General features: G+C 59.8%; 1 protein-coding gene across 3 annotated transcripts in view; it reads left to right on the plus strand.

The window, feature by feature from the left end:
* Positions 1-20166, plus strand: part of NFIC (nuclear factor I C) — a 149022-nt gene that overhangs the window by 91760 nt on the left and 37096 nt on the right. For all 3 annotated transcript variants that reach the window (XM_026654916.2, XM_026654917.2, XM_026654915.2), the window contains exons 3-6: positions 4982-5053; positions 12247-12321; positions 12705-12828; positions 15430-15554. In XM_026654916.2, the coding sequence (XP_026510701.1) occupies positions 4982-5053; positions 12247-12321; positions 12705-12828; positions 15430-15554 (396 nt within the window). The remainder of the gene's footprint in view (positions 1-4981; positions 5054-12246; positions 12322-12704; positions 12829-15429; positions 15555-20166) is intronic.

Raw genomic sequence — 20166 nt, forward strand, 5'->3', positions numbered from 1 at the left:
GCCCATGGGGGCGGGGGCAGGGCTGGACTGCTAGCCCCATGTACAGGGGGGCAACTGAGGCACAGAGAGACAAGGTCACACAGGAAATCAGTGGCAGAGCAGAGGCTTGAGCCCTAGTCTCCTAAGACCCAGGTTGGGGCTCTAGCCACCGGACTATCCCTGAGCCCAGAGGAAGGCACCTATGGCAAGGCCCAAGCAGTACCATCAGCGGGGCCTTCCCTTGGGTCCCGTGGTGCATGCTGGGTGATGTAGTCCCCACGGGCTGCACTTTTGCATGAAGGTCCAGGGCCCAGCCTGGCTGTGGCTGCTCCTCCAGCCCTTGGGATAGCCTGGCTCTCCATCCCCTGAATCAAAGCCCAGGTCCTGCCAGGACGGCAGGTACAGTTCCCCAGCCCCCAGCAGCGCCAGATCCTGCCCCTGGGCTCTGTTCGTGGTGAGCAATGCAGCAGTCCCGGGGGGTAACCACGCAGCACGGTCCTCCATGTCCGACTGGGGGGGGAAGGGCGGGAGGGAAACGGCCTTGAAATCTAATCCAGGATGCTCTAGAAACCAATAGTGCTGAGCTCAGCGTCTGCGAGCCTGCCGAGGAGTCTGATTATTTTTAGATAAGATGGAGCAGGGACAGGGAGTGCGGGATGCAGGCTGCCCGGCCTGCCTGTGTGGCTGATGAGGCGGCGAGGGGTGGGGAGACTGCAGCAGGCGCTTCCTTTGCACCATTGCTCTTGAAAAACGTAACACGTGCTGCCATCGTTCTAGTCTTCCCATTTTTTTAACTGCCTTTCCTTTGGGAGGGGCTGGCACGGGAGCGGGGCTGAGCCAGCGTCGCCCCGGGGAAATCAGTGCAGTTACTCTGCATTTACCCCAGTGTCACTGAAGCCAGGATCTGGCCCCTCCATCCAAACGGCACCGCGCAGGCCAAATCCTGCAGTCCTTACTCAGTCAAAACTCCCACTGAGGTGGGGAGCTCTGGCAAAGTGGGTGGTAGTGCCCCCTGGGGCACAGCAGAGTGGGGAGTCTGGATGAGATCTGCTTCCCAGCCCTGCAGAGACACTGCTCAGCAATTTGGGACAGGAAGTGGAGGGGTCTGCCTCCAGAGGAAGCAGCAGGAGGAATTCACAGAAGCACTTAGGCCTGGTCTACACTACAAACGTAGGTCGACATAAGCCATGTTAAATCGATCTACTGATGTATGTGTCTATAGTACCGAGTGCCTTCCGCCGACCTAAGTGGCCTGTGAAGTCGAGTAGCCCAGGTTGGTTAATGAGGCACGTGGCTCAGCCCCTTGGCTTCAAGTCTCCTAGTACAAGGAGTTACACTTCTGCAGGAAGTTGCAAGTGGCCAGACGTCGGGTAGGACACACACACACACACACACACACAGCCGCATCGGGTAGAACGGACACACACACACACCCCAGCTGCATAGTGTGAGAAAGAGAAGACAGCCAGGCTACATTTCAGCAGCAACAGTGCTGGGTTTCCCGCATACCTTGTTTCTTGTCGCTAATGCAGTACATAAGCTATCCGGGCGTCACTGAAAGGGCACCAGGAGCGGAGACCCGGGGTGCAGGAGCAGCCAGGAGATGGGCATGTGGGTTGCCGAAGTCTGATGGCCATGGCGCAAGGGGGAAGGCAAAATAAAAATGCCCGCGGCGAGGCCCGTCCCTCCTCACAATCATGGGAGACGTGGCGAAGGTTGAAGCAGCAGCATGAGCTGGCTGTGAAAGCTGCAGGGGCTGGCAGAGTGGAAGATGAGCAAAAACCACTGATGCTGCTCTTGTTGGGGGTCTGGGGCCGAAACGTTGGGTATATGCACTGGGCATATGTGACGGACGCAATGCTGGGTATATGCAATGGATACATGCAATGGGTCTAATGCTGGGTATATAGGATGGGTATATGCCAATATAGCCCTGTGTATATGGGACAGGTGTAATGCTGGGTATAGTGCTGGGTACACACACTGGGTAGGGAGTTTGGGGCAGTGCAGGGTATATGAAATGGGTATATGCATTGAATAGAGCAATGGGTATAGCCTTTGGTGTAGTGCTGGGTATACTGCTGGGTACACGCACTGGGTGTAGTGTTGAGTATCGCACTGAGTTCCATATCAAGGGTGAAGGGGGGAGGGAAAGAACGACAGAAGGAATCGTGAAAAGGTCTGGGGGTCACAGGGCCCCCAGGGAAAGGTCTGGGGGTCACAGGGCCCCCAGGGATAGATCTGGGAGTCACAGGGCCCCTAGGGAAAGGTCTGGGGTCACAGGGCCCCTAGGAAGGGGGTTCCCTTTCCAAGGCCTGGCCCCTGAGGGAAGAGGAGTTCATCTTCACACCTTAACGTTTAACAAGTCCCGTCCCATGAGCTGGCCCTTCGTGGGGCCGGATTGTGGCGTCTGGCGCACACCAGGTGCTCAGCACGTTACAGCGTCTGGCCCCAAACAACGCCCTGCCTACAGACCCTCTCGTTCTGGGCTCGCCCCGGCAGAGAGCTGTGCGGGGCACTTGCCAAGGCAGCGCTGCTCAGCCAGGCAGCAGGACGGAGAGCCGGGCGAGCGCCCGCAGAGGGGCAGAGGGCGCGTGGCTGGAAGCCCCGAGTTTGAGCAGGGAGGGGAGACTTGGCGGAGTGTCAGCCGGGGTCACTGGGCTGGCGTGGGGGAACGCCCAGCTGTCGGGGGAGTGTGTGGAGACCAGGATCAGCCCCACGCCTGGGGGAGAGCAGAGGCTGAGCTGAAAATGCAGGGGCTAGAGGTGCAAAGGGGGGCTCTTGAGGGCAGGGGAATTGCTGGGGGGGAAGCCAGTACTGCTGCTGTCTAGCCTGGCTATGCACCCTACACCTGTAGCCTGGCTTGGGGGTGGGGGCGTCCAGCACCCTGCCAGCTCTGAGGGGTGTGGTGGCTAACGGGTGCCCCAGGAACCGCGATGGGACCGATCAGATCACCTCCCCTGGGTTGGCCCTGGAGGTCTCCCAGCTCTCTGCTGGCCCAGCCCAACCCCGCTTCGTTGGGGGAGGCAGACAGCACACAGCCTGAGGCTGTGTCTCCATTACCCTTCCCCTCCTCCCCGTGCCCTCTTCTGTCTGCCAGTGTACCTGGTCTCCATGCCACCTGCTGAGGCCTGGCCAGTCCTGTCTCAGATCCCCCAGACGGGACCCACCCTGGTGCCGGGCTCGCCCGTGGGGGCACTCCAGGACCGATGTCACAGCCCCGTGACACCATAGCAATGAAATCCCACTGCCTCGAACAAGGTCTGGGAGCTCCGGGACGGCTCCCTGAAACCACTGAGACTCTGCCACAACCCTGGGGCTGGTGACCCCCCCGGCCCTCCCACAGCTGTGGCTAGCTTGCTAGCAAAGGCAGTTTGGGCGGCTCTGAGCCCCCCACGGCACCTACTGCCCTGAGCATGCCAGGCTGTGGCATCGCCCCGGGGAAGGCTGGCTAAGGCCCGGGTGGCAGAGCCAGGTGTAGTGGGCATGCCAGGCGGAGCTTTGTACCAGTGCGCAGGGCCGCCTGGCGAGGGGGTTGCAGCCACAGCAGAGGAACCCAGGGCTGTTTCATGGCGCCATCGGTTCTGAGGTTGGGAGCTTCCTCCATTACTGGCGGCGGGCAGGCAGCGGTGAGGGCAGGAGGCTCCGTCGGGCACAGCGGCCCATTAATCATTGTATGGGAACAGCAAAGTGACCTCTGGTTAGTGAGCGCAGACCACGCAGGGGCCATTACAGCACAAATGATATTACATAAAGCAGCCATTAGTGTTTGTCTGTTGCCAGGGGAACCAGGAGCCTGCCTGGTCATGGTCACTAGAGGGGAGGAGGGAGGGGTCTTTCTTTCTTTCTTTCTTTCTTTCTTACTTTCTTCACTCCCTCAACCTTTACAATTCCCCCCCACCCCTCCCGCAATTTGATTTGGATGCCACATTCTACTCCACTTCCTGTTCTAACTTCTTGCACAGCGTTCCTGTGCACTGTTACATGGTTGCTGTGTTCCACCCCAGAGGTGGCTGCATTCCAGCGTGCAGTGAGTGAGCCATGTGCAGCGTTGCTGTCCAGTATTCAATTATTGCTGTGTTCCAGCCCAGTGGTGGCTGCAATGACTCCCTTTCCTTTCACTATCAAAGGGATCCTCTAAGGGATACTGTGAGGAAATACTAGAGCAGGGGTAGGCAACCTATGGCACGTGTGCCGAAGGCGGCACGTGAGCTGATTTTCAGTGGCACTCACACTGCCCGGGTCCTGGCCACCGGTCCGGGGGGCTCTGCATTTTAATTTAATTTTAAATGAAGCTTCTTAAACATTTTAAAAACCTTATTTACTTTACATACAACAATAGTTTAGTTCTATATTATAGACTTATAGAAAGAGACCTTCTAAAAACGTTCAAAAGTATGACTGGCACGCGAAACCGTAAATCAGAGTGAATAAATGAAGGCTCGGCACACCACTTCTGAAAGGTTGCTGACCCCTGCACTAGAGTCAGTTTCCAGCCAACAGGGGGCGCTGTGGGGAATGCGACAGGGTCACTAAGACAGGGTGTGTGAGCTAGACCGGAGCCCAGCCGCTCCCAGCTCCTACTCCTGACTTGGGTAAGCCACAGTTTCCACACCTGTGAATCACAGCTCGTGGGAGCTATGTTACCATCTTCCTGGGGCGTGCGAGAACCAGGGCAGGTGACTCCGCCGGAGCCAGTGAGCACCAGTCTCCACCACCCTTTGGGGCCGCACCAGGCAAAGGAAGCACGGAGCGCTGGTGGAATTAATTGGGGGGCAGAGCGCAATGGGGGCTGTTGGGCCATCTAGGGCAGGCTCGATGCAATGCCAACTCTCCCCGCTCTAATGCAGCCCCCAGCTCCTGCCATCCTGAGAGCGGGCTGGGGGCAGTGGGCTGGTCGCTGCCAGCAGGGGGCGCTGCTCAGAGCGGGGCACAGGATGGGGGGAAAGAGGCTGGTGAGGGGGTGCTGGCCTGCAGTCTCACGCCTGGCTTTTCCTTTCAGATTCGGAGCAAAGCAGCAGTCCGAGGACAGGGATCGGCTCAGACCAGGAGGACAGCAAACCTATCACATTGGGTAAGTCAGCGCTGGGCGGGGGGGTCCCCTCAGCCCTCTCCATTGCCAGCTTGCGGGGGGGGGGCAGATCTCTCACGCAGACCCCATTTAAAGCGCTCTCAGAACCTCTGTGGGGCAGGGAAGGAAGCCATGCAGGTACTGAGGCAGTTGACACCCTCCCCGTTCACCCTCCGCAAACCCAGGGGCCAGGCCTCTCGCTGGCCACAAGAGTGGTGAGTTTGGGGCTCTCTCAGCCTAGCGTCCCCTGGTGGGAAATCTCTGCACAGCGAGGCCTGAGAATGGGGGTGGGGGAGGAGGAGTTTCTTAAAGCCCCAGCCTCTGGAGTCAGGTGCTTATGGGAGAATCTCAGCTTTGGTTTAAAAAATAGCCCAGGGATGTTTCTCACCCATGTGGCTGTGGAGAAACGCTGGAAGACCTGAAGCCACTGCAGCCTGAAGGCAAAGGACGAGAACCCCCGTTCGTTAGTTGTCACATCTCAGGATTCGTGGGGGCTGCCCCATCATTCTGGGATGCTGTAGGGGAGGCAGGTTTCTGCTCAGAAGAGGCCCAGGGGCCGGGGCTGGGATAGTGGAGGGGCTGTGGGGTGGGACTGAGGGGCAGCAGCAGAGCTGTTGGGGGAGCCCTGGACTGGAGCATCAGGGGTGATGGGAATTTAGGGCCATTGCAGAGCTGTCGGGGGGACCCAGCACCGGAACAGTGGAGAGGCTGCAAACCAGGGGCATGGGGCATTGGCAGCGCTGGGCATGGGAAGCTTGTACAGCGCTCGTGCATTCTAGGCCAGTCTCTCTTGTCAAATTACCTCCCAGGCCGCTTCTACCAGAGCGGGCGTGGGGGTCCTGAGGGGCACAGAGAGCGGTCACACAGCCGCCCCAGACTCTTTGCCACAGCGCTCCTCACCCGGGGAACAGCTGAACAGACCTCACGCCTGCCGCAGGGGGCGCCGGAGAGCCCTGGGCCAGTACAGTACCATTGGCAGGTTCTCACTCCTGCCGCAGGGGGCGCCGGAGAGCCCTGGGTCAATGCAGTACCACAGGCGGGTTCTCACTCCTGCCACAGGGGGCGCCGGAGAGCCCTGGGCCAGTACAGTACCACAGGCGGGTTCTCACCCCTGCCACAGGGGGCGCCGGAGAGCCCTGGGTCAATGCAGTACCACAGGCGGGTTCTCACTCCTGCCACAGGGGGCGCCGGAGAGCCCTGGGCCAGTACAGTACCATTGGCAGGTTCTCACTCCTGCCGCAGGGGGCGCCGGAGAGCACTGGGCCAGTCCAGCCCTATGGATGCGGGAAGGTTTTAGCCGAGTTTTGCATCGAAGTGGCCAGCAGCACAGACACCTGCTCCTTCAGGGGGCAGTGTTGTGCCTGCTCTCCCAATGACATCAGACAGCCCACAGCAGGACCATGAGCCGGCAGGGCGAAGCCCAGGTGCTCCCAAGGGGTCACATTTGTGCTTCCCCCTGAGAGCTGCTGGGGCCTTTTCAAGAGCACACGGTTCCCTCTTGCCAGCAGTCGATGCGGAAGATGCTGAGGGCACCCAGGCCTCTCCAGCCAGCACCCCAAACCAGTGGTTCTGTGCCTGGCTGTCAGGCTGAGGCTCTGGGCCCCCCTTAGGCGCCCTTGTTCACAAGAACCGGGCTCTGCGTGCCCCCCAGCTCCCGGGCACAGAGTCAGAAACAGCCCTTTGCATGAAGCGAGCTCGGAGCTCAGACTTGGCGTGAGGATTTGCAAACACAGGAGATGGGGTGGGGCTGGGTGCGGTGGGTAGCGCTGGAGAGAGGGTCAGACTAGCACAAATAGAAGAGCTGGATGTTAATGGAGAGCAGAACTTCCCCACCCAGGCAGGAACGTTAACCCTCCGCTCTAGGAAAGCCCCTCTCTGGGGGACAGGTGGGGCACCGAGCGGTTCACCCATTAGTAATGTCAAGGGAGGGGTGTCCATAGGACGCCCCTGATTTCACAGGAGTTCACGCCACGGACGTGTTGGGCCCCTGCAACAAATATTACTTGTTACTTGTATCACAGTAGCACCTAGGGACCCCCAAGAAAGATCAGGGTCCCACTGCCAGGAGCTGCCCAGACACCTAGAGAGACAGCCTGGCACCCCAAGGGTGGGAAGGGGACCCAGAGGCCAGAAGCAGGCCAGTGGTAGAGGCAGAAAGAGAACCCAGGTGTCCTGAGGCCTGGGCCTCCCCACTAGGCCGCACGGTTTTAGACAAAAGCACATTTTGGTCGGCCGCCACGTCTGTCTGACAGCCAGCAAGGCGGAGGCAGAGGAGCAGGGAGAGAGGGCTCCCAGCCGGCCTGCGCCAGCCAAATCCCTGGCTGCCGCTGGTCCAGGGCATCCCCAGAGCAGCGTCCGGAAGTGCTGGGGGTGAAAGGTCAGGCGCCGAGGTGGAACAGAAAGGAAGCGATTGGATTTTGCTAGATGGGAAAATGCCACGGAGAGGAAACTGCTGAGCCAGGGCTTTCTCCTCCACCTCCGGCTTCTGCCAGCAGCGTCTCAGCCGCCGGTGACGCTGAGACCCAAACTGACCCCGTCTGCTGCTGGTGCACCGCCCCGCACTCTCGCCCTCCTGCAGCAGAAGTGCTGACTTAGCAAACCCAGGCTGCAGCAGGGGCTTGGCTCCTCGGTGCCTGGGGTGACATACGCTCCCGGCAGATGCTGAATAGCTTCCCTCTAAGGGGACCGGGCTGAGCGACGGGGAGACCGCTGGCTGGCCAGGAGCCGGAGGTTTTATCAGCTAGTCTGTGGAGCGTGGAATGAGTTTGGCAGGCCTCAGCCCAGCTCCCCAGCATAACAGCCGTCCTCGGGCTCCTTGCAGAGAGGCCAACAGAGTGTTTGCGTGGACCTGTGGCAGAGGGCAGCAGGACAGCGGGAGCATGCCCTGGGATTCCAGGTGCAGGGTGACTGGAGACGGGCAGGGTGGTGCCAGTGGTAGGATCTGGTGCCCAGAACAGGGACTGAATCCCAAGCTGGCAAATTCGCAGTTTGCCCCCATTCACTGACTTTGCTGTCTCGCTGTGAGCGCCCGGATCTCCCGCCCGCGGCCGCTTTCCACTGAGTCACTCCTGTGGTTGGGTTTGGTTTTCTGAGTCACCCCCCACGTGCCAGAGGCCCCTGCACTCAGCTTTGCCAGCGTGCCAGCCCCGGGGCATGCGGGCAGGAGCTTGGCTGCCAACTGGGGATGGAAGTATCTAGGACTATTGAGCCATCAGTTATTATTGAGAAGTGGCACCTGGAGGCCACCCCCGCTGGCACGCTCCATGCCAGCCCTAGACCATTGTGCCAGGCACTGCACAAACATACAGTCGAATCAGCCCCTGCCCAGAAGAGTTTACAGTCTATACAGACAAAAGATTAGAGACAGGAAGCTGAGACCCGGAGAGCCAAAGGGACTTGCCCCTGATCACGCAGGGGATCTTCAGAAGGACTGGGGTCAGATCTCTGAGCCCTGTGCTCTTCCGAGACCCAGGCCAACAGCCTCAATGCAAGACCATCCTGCCTTTGTGCCATTTGCTGCTAAAAAAAGGGACTGCTGTTCTACCAAGCCTGCCCTGATGCGTGCATGATTCCCATGCTCAGAACTGCATACACCAGCCTTGATACAGCACTTGTCAGTCCCCAAATACAAATGCAGGGCAGTGTCATTGTCCCCACTTTACAGATGGGGAAACTGAGATGCAAAGCTTGTCACCCTAACTTGATAGATTTCTTTGAAGAGATTACAAATTTGGTTGGTACAGGTAATAGTGTAAGGCATTTTGGCTTGGTACTGCAGGATATTTTGATTAAAAAACGAGAACAATACAAGATCAACATGGCACCCATAACATGGACTAAAATCTGGCTCACTGATGGGTCTCACAATGTAACTGAGAATGGGGACACATCATCAATGTGCTTCTAGCGGAGTCCTGCCGGGGTCAGTTCTGGGCCCCACGGTCTTGAACATTTTTATCAACTACCTTGAAAAGAACATCAAATCATCACCGATAAAGTTTGCAGATGACACAAAGATTGGTGAATAACGAAGCTGACAGGTCACTGAGACAGATCGGGCTAGTTTGCCTGGTGAGCTGGGCACAACCAGCCAACCTGCGAAGTCACCTGTCGAGGAACCATTACAGGAGGCGATGAAAAAGATGGAGAAACGTTCTTCTCTCTTGCCACAGACGGCAGGACAAGAGGCAGTGGGTTCCAACGACAGCGGAGCAGATTTAGATTAAAGCTCAGTAAGAACAGTAGGCCAATGGACCAGACCTGCCTCGAGAGGTTGTGGAAGGTCCTTCACTGGAGGTTTTTGAAAGGAGGCTGGAGAGCACCTGTCTTGGTGCAGACACAGCAAATCCTGCCTCTTGGCAGGGGTTAGACTGGATGACCCTTGTGGTCCCTTCTAACCCTACAGTTCTTTGGGGTACTCCTGGAGAAGCAGTGCCTCTGAACAGGACTTTGGGGTCATGGTGGATAATCAGTTGAACTCGCTCTGGGTTACTGTGATCCTTGGACGTATAAAGAGGGGACTCTCAAGTAGGAGTAGGGAGGTTCTTTTACCCCTGGATTTGGCTCTGGTGCGACCGCTGCTGGGACTTTGTCCAGTTCTGGTGCCCACAATTCAGGAAGATGTTGCTCATGGGGGAGGGTTCAGAGAAGAGCCCTGAGAATGACTACAGGATTGGGACACCTGCCTCGCGGAGCTCTGTCTGGATAGCAAAGAGAAGGTTGAGGGGTGATGTGGTAAGCAGCTGCCTCGGGAGCAGGAATTTGAGAATCGAGGGCTCCTCAGTCCAGCAGAGCCAGGTCTAATGAAATCCAGTGGCTGGGAGTTGAAGCCGGGATGACAAACAAGGTCCAATTTTTAGTGAGGCTAATTAACCATTGGAACAATTTGCCTGGGGCCGTGGGGGGGGTTCTCAGCCCTGGAAATGGTTAAATCAAAAGGGGGTGTTTTTCTCCCAGCTCTGTGCTTGTTCCCCAGGAATTAGTTCAGGGATGTGCTGTGCTGGAGCCAGAGGTGAAAGTAAGCCCGTACGCCCCGGTACGGTGTATCGGCAAGAGCCGGTTTGCCGTACTGGAGCCCCAGGCCCTTTAAATTGCCACCAGAGCCTCACTGCTGGAGCCCTGGGATAGGGCTGCGGGGCTCTGGGGGGCTATTTAAAAAGTCCGGGGCTCCCGCTGCTTCTACTGCCCCGGCCCTTTAAATAGCCGCGGGAGCCCCACCGCTTCCCCAGGGCTCCCGCGGCTATTTACAGAGCCGGGGCGGTAGAAGCAGGGGAGCCCCGGGCCCTTTAAATAGCCCCCGAAGCCCCGGGCTGCTGCCGCTACCCCGGGGGGGGGAGGGACACTTACCTTACAGGGTGGGCTGGGGCTGGCTCTGACTCCCTCAGCCACGCCCCTTCTGCCCTAGGCCCCGCCCCTTCCAGGGGCCAGAGCTGGCCCCAGCGTACCGGTAAGTCACTGGACTTACTTTCACCCCTGGCAGGAGCTCAGAAGAGATGATTACAGTGGTCCCGGCTGACGTTAAAATCTAGGAATAAGTGAAGGGACTCGAGTCATACCCGGGCCAGGACCACCTGCTGTCCTGCACCCACGCCACTGGGTCATTTCTATGGATAACAAGAATATCCAGAGTAAACGTTTTAAAAGCAAAAGAGCTTGAAAGGGGAATGAACCCTCCTACTTCAGGGCAGGAGCTGAGCTCTAGCCATGGGGTCAGGAGGGGCCTGTGCCTGGGGCAGGTACCCCATCCCTGCGGGATTCTTGCCCGTTCCTTGGAAGCAGCTATTAGAGGCAGGATACCAGGCTAGATGGGCCCCTGATCTAATCTGGCAAGTCCTGCGCTGCCTCTGTTGTGTCTCTGGTTAAAGCAACATTCTGGCTAAAAAAACCGAGGAGTCCTTGTGGCACCTTAGAGACTCGCACATTTATCTGGGCATAAGCTTTCGTGGGCTACAGCCCACTCCTTCAGTTACAGCAACCCTGAGCACTTGTGACCCAGCCCATGGAGAGAATTAGAGCTGCTTTCACACCCCGGGTTGGGGTTTGAAGCTATGTGAGTGCCATGAAAGCAGGTCAGGTCAGTGTGACATGTACGTCAGTTACTGGCTATCTGACACACAGGTGCAATACGTGGGAGCCAGCATGAGTCACGCAGATAGGAAATTAGATTTCACAGCCAGTGCCTGGGGATCTGGGCTGGGGATCCCTCGCCCTCTCCGAGCCCCAGGCAGGAGCGGGCAGCGCTCGGGGGGCAGGGTTGTTGACAAGGAGCAAAAAGGGTGGGGAGGAGCCAGGCTGGGCCATGCCAACGCTGCTCTGGTGCCCATTGGATCTTCCCACTGGGCCGACTTGGGAACTTGGCAGGGGCCCATGGGCCGGCAGCTGCTGGGCGAGGGGGCAGATTGCGGCTTTAACGCCAGGCTGCGGGAATGTCTGCTCCAGCCATTGCCCCAAGCAGACCATGGGAGGTCCCTGGGATCCCGCACCTTGGGGCGGCTACAGCCTCTCTTCCTTGCCAGGACTCTAGCTAGCTGGCAGCCCCAGGAAGCGATGCCCAGCACAGGCAGCAGGAGGGCTGCAGGAGGGAGGAGGGAATCTCCGTGGCCCTGCCCGCCCTGGCCTCTGCAGAGATGCGGCCAGTAGCTGAGGTGCCATCTCTACCCCGGAGCTCCTCTCCCCTAGGTCCCTGCAGAGCGATGACTTCCAGCATCTAGGCTCCCTGGCCCACTCCAAACCCAGAGCCAGCCCAGCCCCTTGGCTCTGCTAATTGATGGGCAATTGACTCAGTGAGCCAGCACCTCAGGCCAGGCTGCTCTAGACCAGGAACGCACCGGGCCTTGACTCTGGCCTAGCCAAGGGGAGCCCGGACCTCCTGCAGGCCCCTGCCTCAGCTCCCAGGAGCAAGGCTGGGACCAGCAAGCCAGGCAGCTCCCCCACCCGTGGAAACCTGGGCACCGTGTGCCACGTGCGCGCCTCGGGCATCGCGGTGGGGCGTCATGACACTGCTGGGCAACGCCGGCCCCCAGCGGCCGTGCAAGGAGGCAGGTCCCCAAAGCGATGGCTTGTGGGTGGAGGGCTGGGCAGAGGCCCACCCCGGTTAGAGCCACAGGGAGGGAATGGCGGCGAGTCTGGTGCCAGCTATGGGTGCCCGGAGCCGTGTCTCTCGGCTCCTCTCATCTCTCTCTCTCTCCCCGCGGCAGATACGACAGACTTCCAGGAGAGCTTTGTCACGTCGGGGGTATTCAGCGTCACAGAGCTCATCCAGGTCTCCCGAAGTGAGTACCAGGCCGGGGACGCGGCGGCAGGCAGGAAAGCCGTCGGGGCCCCAGAACTTTCCCTAGCCCTGACAAACGCGCCATTGCATGGCGAGGCAGAGCCAGACACTTCCCCTTCCGCCCCCGCAGCCCCTCCAGGGGAGCAGACTGCGTGGAGTTCGGCTCAGGGCCTGGTGAACAGGTCTGGGCACAGCCTGGCAGCCTCATGCCAATGGCTCTGTTCCCGAGACCAGTGGGGGCGCCAGTCTTAGCTGGCATAACGGCCAGGGTGAATGTCCCCCCAGGAGTGGGTAGCAAACGCAGCTTTCCCCCTGAGCAGAGACCCAGGGGAGTTTTTCTGATTAGCCCCCCTGACGCGGGTCTTTCTATGTTGTGATCCACAGCGCCGGTGGTGACAGGCACGGGGCCAAACTTCTCTCTGGGTGAGTTGCAGGGTCATCTGGCCTATGATCTGAACCCCTCGAGCACTGGCATGAGACGGACGCTCCCCAGCACCTCGTCCAGCGGGTACGTACCAGCCTCAGCACGGGCTCTGGGGGCAGCGGGGCCGGGTGGGGGCTGAGCTGGGCCTTTTCTAGGCCTTCTCTGTGCAGCACAGTGTGGGAAGGGCGAGGCAGGTTCAGTCCTGCTTCAGCCAGACGTGGGGCTTGCCGGCACGCCTAGTCCCATGCGTGCAAGCACCTTCCTGGGCACACACACACAACCGTGCCCATAGAGGCCCGGATGTACAGAGATGTAAGCATGCACGGGGACCCGCATGGCGGTGCAGTCGCACATGGAGTCCCACATCTGCACCCTGCGACACGCATGGCGCTCCAGTCACACACGCCGACAGAGCACGCACGTCCACGGACTCGTGCAGACACACACACCGGGCAGCAGTGTAAAACTCCGCCTGCGCGGCCTCAGATCGGGGTTAGTTTGGTCCACGGAATAGAAATCCAGGGCAGGTTTTTGCCTTTGCTGGGCGGTAGCCAGAGTCCAGTGCAGGCGGGCTCCTCTCCTCCTCACTCCTAGTCCTCTCCCTGCCTGACACGCGGTGTCCTAGGGGAACTCCTTCCTTCCACACTGGCTGCAGCCCAGGCTCCCAGCCTCTAGCCTGGTAACCTCCTCTGGTGCGGAGGGGGCATATGTGTTACTTAACCCCAGCAGTGCTGCAGCGCTCCAGGGACCTGTTGCAGTCACAGCCCTGCTGGGAACAAAGCCAGCAGTGACGTGGTTAACCAGCAGTTTTGGCCTGGTGGCTTCCAGGGCCAACCTAGAGCAGCCCTGAGCTTGGCAGCTGCAGCAGCCTGGCGGCGTGAGCCTGTCACTGCTCCAGCTAAGCCGGGCCAAGGCTGTGCAGGAGTTGGATGGGAGACCGCTTGAGGAGCCCTGCAGAAAATGGCGTGGGTCCTGCCCCCAGTGATGGGGGCTTTCCCCTCTGACGCAGGCCTGGCCCCATGCCTGGGGCTGTTGCATATGGACTGAGGCCGGTGGAGTCTTAGGAATGAGGAGGAGTATTAGCAGCAGTTTCCCTACCTCCTTTGGACAGGACCTTGTGCCTCCCTGTAATCCCCGTCCCTCTGAATATGGTCTTTGCCACTTCCGGTCCTAGACTAGGGTGACCAGACAGCAGATGTGAAAAATCGGGACAGGGGGTAGGGGGTAATAGGAGCCTATATCAGAAAAAGATCCAAAAATCGGGACTGTCCCTATAAAATCGGGACATCTGGTCACCCTATCCTAGACTGTTGTGTGTGGCTGTTAAACAGCTGCTGCGTTCCACCCCAGAGGCAGCTGCCCACGTGACTCCTATGCATAGCTAGCCGATGAGGATGATATTATTCAGTGGCTGCGGGTGTGCGCCCTGTGCTTTCAGCCTGTAAACTAGTATGAGAGAACAGGAGCCTGGGAGCTGAGGGAGAAGCAGCCCGCTTAGGTCTCTGGGCAGAATTTGGCTTTCATGGGCGCTGCCAGGTTACTGGAGAGCAGAATTTGGCCCACAGAGTCCATTTCCTCTGCCAGGGAACAAGCTGGCAGAGACCAGGCCCTGTGGATTTCCCGCCAGATGAGCTAGGTGAGGGGAGGGGGATCTTGCCGGCCTTGCCTCACTGGTTTGGCAGGGTGGACGAGGCCTCAGGGAGCCCCTTCCTTTCTCTCGTCTTTGATCGGGGCCGGCGTGGGTCAGCCAAGCCCTCGGACACATGCTTAGAGTTAACTGGTGCTCCGGGCGTTGCTGGCGATGGTTGGCTACACTGGGGCCTGTTTCTGGCCTGACTCGCTTCCCAGGCCCGTGTTGGTATCACTACGTCGCGCAGGGGTGTGAAAAATCCACACACCCCCCCCCGAGCGACGCAGTTACACCCCTAGCTTCCCGCAGACAGCGCCCTGCGCACGGGAGGGCTTCTTCCATAGACACAGTGACCCCTCTCCGGGAGGTGGATTAGCAAGGCCAAGGGGAGCGGCTCTCCTGACGCGGCAGCTGTGTGCATGAACACAAGTTTGGCTCCCAGACCACCCCTTCCTCTTGGAGCCCACTGGGGTCGCGTGGGTGTAACGGAGAGGAGAATTGGGCCCAGCAGCTTCATTTCTTCTTGTCACTGACCCCAGGGCTCCCTGCCACCAGCTCCTCACGGGCGCCCCTTCTGCGCCGAGGCTCCAGGAGGCAGCAGCCACAAGGTGCCACGTCCGTATGGGCTTGGCCCAAGAATCCCAAAGTCGGTAGCCTCCTCTTCTGCCACGCGCACCCCAGGGGACATTCTGCCCCTGAGTAATGAGCGCTCCCAGCTGCCCTGCACAGTGATAACGTCACATTCCTACAGCCCTGACCCGTGTCGGGTGGGCCACTCACTCAGGGAATAGGGGCCATAAGACTGGGCTGGTGACTCGCCTGCGGTCAAACAGCCATTCAGTGGCAGAGTCCCCTACTCTAACCACTAGACCACACTTCCCTCCCAGAGCTGGGCACAGAACCCAGGCATCCGGACGCCTATCCTTGGGTCTAACCACTAGACAGGGAGGGAGGGAGCCCCCGAGCCCTGACTGCCGCCCTTGGCTGTGGGCAGGAGCCTATGGCAGCGAAAGGCCCTGGCGCCTTGATCAATTCTCCTTCCTCCCCTTCCCCAGGAGTAAACGACACAAGTCTGGCTCCATGGAGGATGACATAGACACGAGTCCGGGGGGCGAGTACTACACCTCGCCCAGTTCGCCTACGAGCAGCAGCCGCAACTGGACAGACGACATGGAAGGGGGTAGGTATCCCGCCCGGGCCTTCCCCAGCGTGTTCTCCCGGCTCGGGCGCCAGGCGGGGCCCTGAACCCGGCTTCTCCTTTCTGGGTTAGTCACTTGGGCTTCGGAGCCAGTTCCTGGCTCAGAGGGTCCCCCAGGTGCTGAGCAGGGAAAGGAGCCGCTCCCTGCATCCTGGGGCGTGCCTGCTGCTGATCATGGCATGCTGTATGTGAGGGCATGGCCGGGGGGCGAGCCAGCGTGCCATCCTCCCTCTGCCAGAGACCAGCAGCCGCAGGGTCACTCTGCCAGGCACTCTGGGCTCGCTAGCGGAGCTCCTGGCTGGGTGCGTGGCAGCTCTATAGGAGCCCTCTAGTAGGGGCACTCAGGTTTCTATAGGTGTCTCTGATGGCTGTGCAGGGAATTTCCATGGGTTCACTGGGTCTTCCCCAGCACAGCGTCTCTGGAGTGGGTCTGTGTCAATGAATCTTCCAGGGGAGGGCCGGCAGCTCTTCCCGTGAGCTGCCCTTCCCGCTCAGGAGGCCACCTGGCTCCCCGCCCACCCCCTGCCCTCCCGGTGTCCCTGGCCCCGAGCCCCTCTGTGCACTGCCAGGCTGTGGCCCTGCCCCCGCCGCTCCCCATCTCCACAGGTGCCCCATATTACTGAGGACGGATTTCTTCCTTGTTTGATGTTTTGTCTTCCTGTCTAGACAGCCCCAATTAGCCGTTCATTAAGGGGGGGGGGGTTGGCTGAGCTAATTAAAGCAATACAGACCCTTTTTCAGACGGCTGGTTCCTGGGGTCCCAGGCGGCGCCAGTTGTCCCTGCAAGGACGGGGTGGGGGGAGGGTGTTGTACATTATCTTGTATTTATTTCTTTTTATAATCTTGCGATTTCTGTCAGCGGGTAGGGGGAGGTTCCCCAGGGATCTGCTGGGTTGGGGGGGGGCAGCGGGCACTGGCAGCTAATGGCCCCGGGGGGGTCACCCCCCCAGCTTCACATAATTAGGGACTTTTTAAAGGGGCTCTTTAGCTTTCCTACCTCTCAGCCTCGGAGCCCCAAACTATTCCCCCCCCCGTCCTTGGGCCCGGCCCCCAGCCCTCCCCCCAGACTGTGCGTGTGCGTGTGTCCGTGTACACCTGTGTGTTTGTGCACATGTGTGTGTAAAGGTGGGCTGGGGGGGTTCAGACTCCAAGCCCAGATCCTGGGCCCCCTTCCAGACCCCGCGCCATGCCAGGAGTCCAGGGCCAGACCACAATCACAGCCCGAGCCTGTGTCTGCCCTGCTGGGCGCGGACCCTGAGCCCCCCCGACCGGGACTGCAGGTGTCCCCTGACCCCTGCTGGAAGCGCCATATCACAAGCTGGACAGCTGCTCTGGGCTTTGCACCATTGAGCCAGCCCGGGGGCACCGAGGACAGTGCACACAGCCCCCCCTTCTCCAGGCGGAGCAGGGGGGCAGAGAACTCTGAGCTCCAGCAGTTCTGGGCAGCAGAGCACACCGAGAGGCCCAGTGCAGAATCTAGTCCATTTACACCAGCCTGAAATCAGAACCAGGCACAAGGTCTCGTGCTGGGGACACAGGACTCCTGGGTTCGAGTCCCAGCACTGACTCGGCACTTTGGGCTGGCCAATCTGTTCTCTGTGCCTCGGTTTCCCCACCTTGGGAAGAATGGCGCTGACCCCAAGTGGGGAGGCGTCTCGGTGGTGTCCTGAGTTAGCAGCTGCAAAGCACTTTACCCCGGGATTGGAAAATCCCAGAGCCGGCTGAGAGTTTTGTTCAAAGCTGGTTTGGGATGTAAAAGGGCCTGTTTCTTTTCCTAAATGAAAATTTTCCACAAAGAAAACCCGTTTCTTTAGAAATTTGGGGGAGGTTTTTTTTAATGAAAAACGCAAAGCGAGGCAGGTTATTACGTAAACCCTGCCCCCTCCCCATTTTTGCTTTCCAAGTTTTTCCTGGGAAAAGCCCTTTTCCAGCCGGCTCTGTTGATGCTGATGAATGTGAGATTGTTTTAAAGATCCCTAGGATAGGTTATTCAATCTTCCGCTGTTCAGGCTCCCGGGTTTTGCTAGCCTCTTTGATATTTGCTAGAGGTGGGTTTCGCTGTCTATTATTTATTTATTCTTTGCACTGTGGTAGCCCCTAGCAGCCTCCTCTCGGCCCAGGTCCCTGGCCTGCTAGGCACTGAAGAAACACAGAACCAAGAGAAGCTCCCTACGTCAAAGATAGATTGTGCTGGGTGGGTCTGGGCTCCAGTGGGGGCTGGGTGCGAGTGCGTGAGTCCCCCTCTCTCTGTGCCCCCCAAGCCCGGCCGTGGGGGGGGGGGGGGTAAGCCATCCGAGAAGGGATGTGCTTAGCCGGCGCGTCGCAGGGGGGTTTATTTCAATCCCGTACTGGATGTTCTGTGAAATCCTCCTAAATGACCGTCTGAGAACGGGCTAAACCCATTAACACCGGCTGGGCCAAATGGCTGGAGATAAATCCTCCATGGCACGGTGGCAGCAGGATTAACTCCCTCTGGGAGCGCCCCGCTTCGGGCAGGGGGAGCCCCCCATGGAGCCCCAGGATGGGGAAGGGCAGACGAGCCACACGCCCTCTCTAGGGGATGCCCAGTGCCCTGCACAGCCACAGGGCTCTGCCCTGGTGGGAGAGTCCTGCCAATGCCCACGGGCTGAGGGGGCTGCAGGGGAAGCCGTGGCCGGGGGGGAAGCAGTGGTGGGGTTGAACGCAGGGCACAGCAGAGAGGAGGGCACGGGGTGAATTGGGGAGGGGCGGAAGGGGAAGAGCGAGGCAGTGGGAGACGGGGCCAAGGGGCACGGAGGGGGATTGCAGTGGGCGAGTGGAGGGGCTGGGTCAGAGGAAGCAGCTGCCCAGGATGTGGGGTGCCCCGTACAGCCCAGGGGAGAGCAGGGAACCAGGCACCCCAGCCAGAGACACCATCCTTCCCCAGCAGCAAGGGGAGCTATCCCCAGGCGGCCGCACACCGCCTCTGGGCCTGCCAGCTGGCGTGGGGGGAGCCAGTTCCTCCAGCTCCTCTCCCCAAATCCCCCGGGGCTTAGCTGTCCATGCCCTGTGCCCGGAGAGGCCCTGGCACGAGGGAGCACAGGGGAAGACAGTCAGTGGGTCGGAATAGAGCAAGGCGGAGCAGGTGCAGTGCACGCTGGAGGACGCTAGGGAGCGCTGGTGAACACCGGAGGGGGGGGCAGCTGTTCCATTTCGCTGAGTGCTGCTGGCTCCCGGGTGAAAGGCAGTGAGGCAGGCTGGGGTCAGGGACACCGGCCTGGAGACCTGGGCCCTATCGCCTCTAGGACCGAGTCTGCCAGCCTTCGCTCAGCGGGAGGAGAAAGCTGCAGGGTTTGGCCCTCTGAAAGCAAGGATGAGCCAGCGGGACTCAGTGCCCAGCCCTGGAGAACCCAGGCGTCCGGGCCTGTTTTAAAAACTGACCCGAATTTCTGCTTAAACTCCTGCTGAGCCCAAGCCTTCGCCCAGGGCTTCCCCTTGTCACCTGCATGGCGAGCCTAGCTAGGCCCCCTACACTGGCGTGGGCACTGTTCTCACAGCACACGCAGCCCCACGGGAGGCAGGATATGTTGGGCCTGTTCCCACGGCAGATCCAGCCGTGCGGGAGGCCAGTGGTGGGCGCTGCTGGGGGGAGATTCCTGCCCTGCATTCCCAGAGGGAAGCGACAGAGATCCTGACCCCCGTTTGTGTGCTGGCAGTGGGGGCTGGTCCCTGGTGATTAGAGGCCAGTAGTGCAGACGAGGAGAACTCTTTGCAAGTTGGTTTGGATCAGAGGCTGGGCTGGGAGCCCCTCCCCCTGGGGGTTCGGTTCCAGCAAGCTAGGCAGACATAGTGCCGGAGAGCAGCTCCCGGGGGTTCAGTGCCATCGGAGAGTGACGGCAGCGGTATCATCGCGTGCCTCCTAGTGGAGGTGCAGGGTCGGACAGGGCAGTGACGCGCCAGAATGCAGCTCGGGAGATAGCAGGCAAAGCCCCGAATTCTGGGCTGGACTGGGGGCGGGACTGCCCCTAGTGTGTTAGAATAGCCCTGGGGCTGCTCTACCTTACTGCAGCCCTACTGGCCCTGCACGGACCACTGTGCAGCCCCGAATAGCCAGCCCACACAGCACTGCAGCCACTCCTCCTCCTGTCCCCCCATACACCTGTCCTCCCAGGCCTGTGGGGGTGGGGGTCCTATGCTGGCCTTGGGGAGACGATCTCATCGCAGGGACGTTCCCCTGCTCAGCAGCCCTTCCCCCTCCCCCCCATGGTGTTTATGCCTTTTGGCTCCTTGTGCTTAGGGCTCAAATCCCCCAGCTCAGCGCTCTGCAAAGCTCAACGTATTTTTAGCTCTCCTAATCTTTCCTCATAAATCAACAGCCAACTATCCCGGCTGGGGCCCATAACGGGGCAGGGCTGGGGCTGGGGTCTCCTGTCTCCAGGAATGCCAGTGACTCAACACCACAAGCTGAGCCGAGCGGATCTAGAGCCAGAGGGTTTCCTTTACTTTGGGTGACGCTCAGTGGCAGAGGGGAAAACAGCGTCTCCGTCCCGTTTGCTAAGACAGGGCCGACAAAGGGGGGCTTGGCTGGTTCCCGTTCTCCTTGACACAGACACCTCTGCCCTGACAGACCCCGCAG

This window comes from Terrapene carolina, unplaced genomic scaffold (assembly GCF_002925995.2).
Source record: "Terrapene carolina triunguis isolate 2854851 unplaced genomic scaffold, T_m_triunguis-2.0 Scaffold194, whole genome shotgun sequence".
NCBI classification, from domain to species: domain Eukaryota; kingdom Metazoa; phylum Chordata; order Testudines; family Emydidae; genus Terrapene; species Terrapene triunguis.